Raw genomic sequence first — 3,086 nt, 5'->3', positions numbered from 1 at the left:
AAATGTATGATTCAAATTCATTATTTCTCACACATTATTTTTTATTATCTTACTAATCTGAGCATTGAAGTACTAACCTTGCAATACTATAAACTCACTCCACTAAATCAAGATTCTATTTCACCATTCACTGAATAATTCCACTATTTTTAAAATAGAAAATAATTTAATAATCACAATTAGGTTTTTAATGAATCTATAGATAATTAAAATTTTAATTTATAAACAAGACTAGTATTTTTCATTTTTTAAACAAAAAGAAAATACTTTTTTTCTTGTTTTTCTACCTTTAAAAAGAAAATACTTCAATTTGCAGCAAACTTATACTTTTCTCACCTCAAAATGGATAACAAAGGTTCCACGTGGCATAATCTCAAGGTCCAATTCTCTATAAACCGGGCAGTACGGTCAGCCAATAAGAACCTGCCCAAAATCCACCAAAATTCCAAACACCATTCAAAACTCACACCACACCCAAATCTTAATACACCACACACCAAAAAACCATGTCTAGCTTCACTCATGCCACTACACTCCTCCATGCTCACATCAAAACCAAACACAAAATCACTCCAAACAACAACATTAACAACAACCTTAACAACAACAACAACAACAACAACAACAACCTTTCATCTTCCAAACAAAATGCAACCAATAGAAGAAACTTAATTTCCACATTTCTATCAACATCAATGGTTGTTGGAGTTTCCATTGCCACAACAGCACCATTGGCATTAGCACAGAATTGGGGTACTCGTTCTTTTATAAGAGAGCATTATTTCGAGCCCGGGCTTTCGCCTGAAGACGCTGTTTTAAGGATAAAACAAACAGCTGAAGGGTTACATAACCTTAGGGAAATGTTGGAACATTTGTCTTGGAGGTATGTTTTGTTTTATATAAGATTGAAACAGAATTATCTTGATCAGGATTTGAAAAACGCTATGACTACTTTGCCGGAAAATCGGCGCAAGGAGTATGTCAAAACTGCTAATGAATTGGTTGATTACTTGACTGAGGTATGTATATTGTATATTTGTATGCTTAGCTTTTGTTACTTTGATTAATGAATTCAGTTATATGTTTTTTTTTAAACTATAGGTATAAAATTGTGTGTTTTGGTATTGTTTTGTCTTTTTTTCAGATGGATCGTCATGTTCGATCGCCAAAGGTATATGAATCCTACTTATACTACGAGAAGACATTGAAATCCATAGATGAACTTGTAGCTATGTTAGCATAGTGCAAAGATGAAGATGCAGGGTATTGGTATTTTGAATTCTAATTGTATAAAACACATATTGTCTTTTTTTTTTTACCAGTACTTCTGAGTTTAAACGTGATTTTTATATATAAAGTATAGACGTTTATAATGAAAAGAAATTTCGCAATGTTGATAAAAAATATCAAACACAAGCATAAACAAGATAGAGAAACACGCCTTGATACAAATGCGCGCACACGCTATAGAGGAATACACACAAATTTTACATGAAGAGAAATGCATGAGCAATTGGGGCTAGTTAGTTAGCTAGCATATGTGATTAGTTTCGAGAGATTGCAATTTGTGATAGGATGATTATGATTACGAACAGAGCAACAGCAATGTAAGAACCGATCAGAGAACCAGAAATTCGTTCGCAGAAACTGTTGTATTGTTGGCAAATAGGAAACCAATTGGCTTGTGTGTTTCCATAGTGTGCTATGTACACAATTGATGCTGCTGCTGAGGCTGCTGCTGTTAGTATACCCATCATTACCTTCACAAGAATATTAACTCAGTTTATTAACAAATCTTGATTAGCATAAGCAAATTATGAAATTAAGATAATCATTTATGAGTATATTTACCATGTCAAGAACAATGAGGAGAATTCTAGTTTTTACTGCAGTGCTCCTCACTATATGGAATATTGACAGGATTAGTGAAAGCACAAGATATCCACAAACAACTGAGTTTCCCATCACAAAAAACCTGAAATATTCATACTAATATATTAGAAAAATATTTATATTTCTTTCATAGAAATCGTGTAGCCTCTTTGTGCGCAACTACGTAGAATAATCTTTTGAGCTGAGGAAAATCACAATATACGATAAAACTCTTTTTCAAAGAAATTTAGTACTGCTGCATACTAAGAACTGAGTTCAAATCTAAAATCTCTGATTAAATTGAAAGAGATCATTTATCATTTCATATAAGTATTTTTTTTTATTGAAAAGTCCAAATATTGATTAAACCAAGAAAACAAAACCAAAACACAAAAAAAAACCATCCTACAAAACAGGCAGTTAGTTACTTCGTAAGTAACTTATTAATTTTCCGAACAGTACATTTTTGAGTGCGTGTAAGACGGACTTCTAACATTTAAGACGACTCTGATATGCTCGTGAGTACAAAAAAAAATATTTAATCCACTATAAATTTAATTTCTCATGCCAACATTTAATAAGAAGAAAGTAACACTTACACAAATGAGGGAAGATCATCATATTCAGCTCTGAATTGTATAAAAGCTGTAGCAAATGGAAGCCTCTCATTAGTTGTAGCCATAGCAACAGCACTAGCTAGTGTTGCAACACCTGCAACTATTCTCAAAATAAAATCCATTATTGATAACCCTCTTTTCACTCCTTTGCTCTTAGAAGCATTTTTAGACACTTCACCAAGTTCAATTGAACCTCCTTTCATTTTTTTCTTCTAACTTAATTAAAAACAAACTCTTACTTAGAAACTTTAGGATACAGTTATGTATACAAATCCTTGTGCTTGTTAACTATCTAAAACAGACACTTATATAGTTGTAAATCTTTTGTTGTCAAATTTAGTATTTCCGAGAATGATGTAAGGAAGAACAAAAATGGCCATTATACAAAGGATTAGGTTTTGCCAACCACAAAGTGGCTTTGTTTGTGTTCTATAGAGACACGTGTATGTTACAAAGATTTTGCTTGCATACATATGTGGAGTGATGATTTTATCAACTAAACATCCACTATAGTGTTTCTTAAAAGATTATAAAATTAATATTGAACTAAACTATGTACCTGCTCGTACTTGTTCAACTATGTAAAGTACAAGGGAC

The 3,086-nt window shown here is 32.1% G+C and overlaps 2 protein-coding genes across 2 annotated transcripts; one reads left to right on the top strand and one right to left on the bottom strand.

Moving 5' to 3' along the window:
* Positions 1 to 437: 437 nt before the first annotated feature.
* Positions 438 to 1,383, top strand: LOC131646488 (photosynthetic NDH subunit of lumenal location 2, chloroplastic-like). The gene is made up of 2 exons (XM_058916515.1): positions 438 to 1,019; positions 1,145 to 1,383. The coding sequence occupies exons 1-2, from the start codon at positions 507 to 509 to the stop codon at positions 1,241 to 1,243; spliced, it is 612 nt and encodes a 203-aa protein (XP_058772498.1). The 5' UTR covers positions 438 to 506; the 3' UTR covers positions 1,244 to 1,383.
* Positions 1,384 to 1,536: 153 nt separating this feature from the next.
* On the bottom strand, positions 1,537 to 2,877 carry LOC131646489 (casparian strip membrane protein 1). The gene is made up of 3 exons (XM_058916516.1): positions 2,472 to 2,877; positions 1,852 to 1,975; positions 1,537 to 1,760 (listed from the first exon to the last, which is right to left on the bottom strand). The coding sequence occupies exons 1-3, from the start codon at positions 2,690 to 2,692 to the stop codon at positions 1,545 to 1,547; spliced, it is 561 nt and encodes a 186-aa protein (XP_058772499.1). The 5' UTR covers positions 2,693 to 2,877; the 3' UTR covers positions 1,537 to 1,544.
* Between the last annotated feature and the right edge of the window lie 209 nt (positions 2,878 to 3,086).

This window comes from Vicia villosa, linkage group LG2 (genome assembly GCF_029867415.1).
Source record: "Vicia villosa cultivar HV-30 ecotype Madison, WI linkage group LG2, Vvil1.0, whole genome shotgun sequence".
NCBI lineage: Eukaryota > Viridiplantae > Streptophyta > Magnoliopsida > Fabales > Fabaceae > Vicia > Vicia villosa.
This window is presented reverse-complemented; position numbering and strand designations above follow the sequence as displayed.

Excerpts from the sequence above, each read along its gene's own strand:
- LOC131646488 (XM_058916515.1), top strand. The coding sequence starts at position 507 with ATGTCTAGCTTCACTCATGCCACTACACTCCTCCATGCTCACATCAAA. Across the intron at positions 1,020-1,144 it reads TGGTTGATTACTTGACTGAG|ATGGATCGTCATGTTCGATC; the intron begins GTATGTATATTG and ends TCTTTTTTTCAG.
- LOC131646489 (XM_058916516.1), bottom strand. The coding sequence starts at position 2,692 with ATGAAAGGAGGTTCAATTGAACTTGGTGAAGTGTCTAAAAATGCTTCT. Across the intron at positions 1,976-2,471 it reads GATGATCTTCCCTCATTTGT|GTTTTTTGTGATGGGAAACT; the intron begins GTAAGTGTTACT and ends TGAATATTTCAG. Across the intron at positions 1,761-1,851 it reads TCCTCATTGTTCTTGACATG|GTAATGATGGGTATACTAAC; the intron begins GTAAATATACTC and ends ATTCTTGTGAAG.